Here is a 280-nt window from a genome sequence, read left to right as displayed (position 1 = left end):
GCAAACCAAGTAAGCGAGTAAGTAATTGACTAAATTAACAACTGAATCGGTCAACAGATGAACAAACAAATCAAGGAATAAATGGAATTAACTAGGAATCCGATGAAGTCTCCATAAGACTCACTACTCGGCCCTCTATAGGCCTACCTTGATGACGTCATGGACAAGGAGAACGTAGCGCATGTTGGGAGACACAGAGAACTCGGCGGCCCCCGTCTGGTGCTGTGGCGAGGAGGAAGGAGGCTGGGTTAAAGGGGTAAGTCAGTGTGTTTTGAGGGTC

At 47.5% G+C, this 280-nt stretch overlaps 1 protein-coding gene across 1 annotated transcript in view; it reads right to left on the bottom strand.

Moving 5' to 3' along the window:
* Positions 1 to 280, bottom strand: part of LOC119590790 (inactive dipeptidyl peptidase 10-like) — a 39,595-nt gene that overhangs the window by 25,138 nt on the left and 14,177 nt on the right. The window contains exon 4 of the mRNA XM_037939503.1: positions 148 to 222. Coding sequence (XP_037795431.1) covers positions 148 to 222 — 75 coding nt within the window. The remainder of the gene's footprint in view (positions 1 to 147; positions 223 to 280) is intronic.

Source organism: Penaeus monodon, chromosome 27 (assembly GCF_015228065.2).
Source record: "Penaeus monodon isolate SGIC_2016 chromosome 27, NSTDA_Pmon_1, whole genome shotgun sequence".
Lineage (NCBI taxonomy): Eukaryota > Metazoa > Arthropoda > Malacostraca > Decapoda > Penaeidae > Penaeus > Penaeus monodon.
This window is presented reverse-complemented; position numbering and strand designations above follow the sequence as displayed.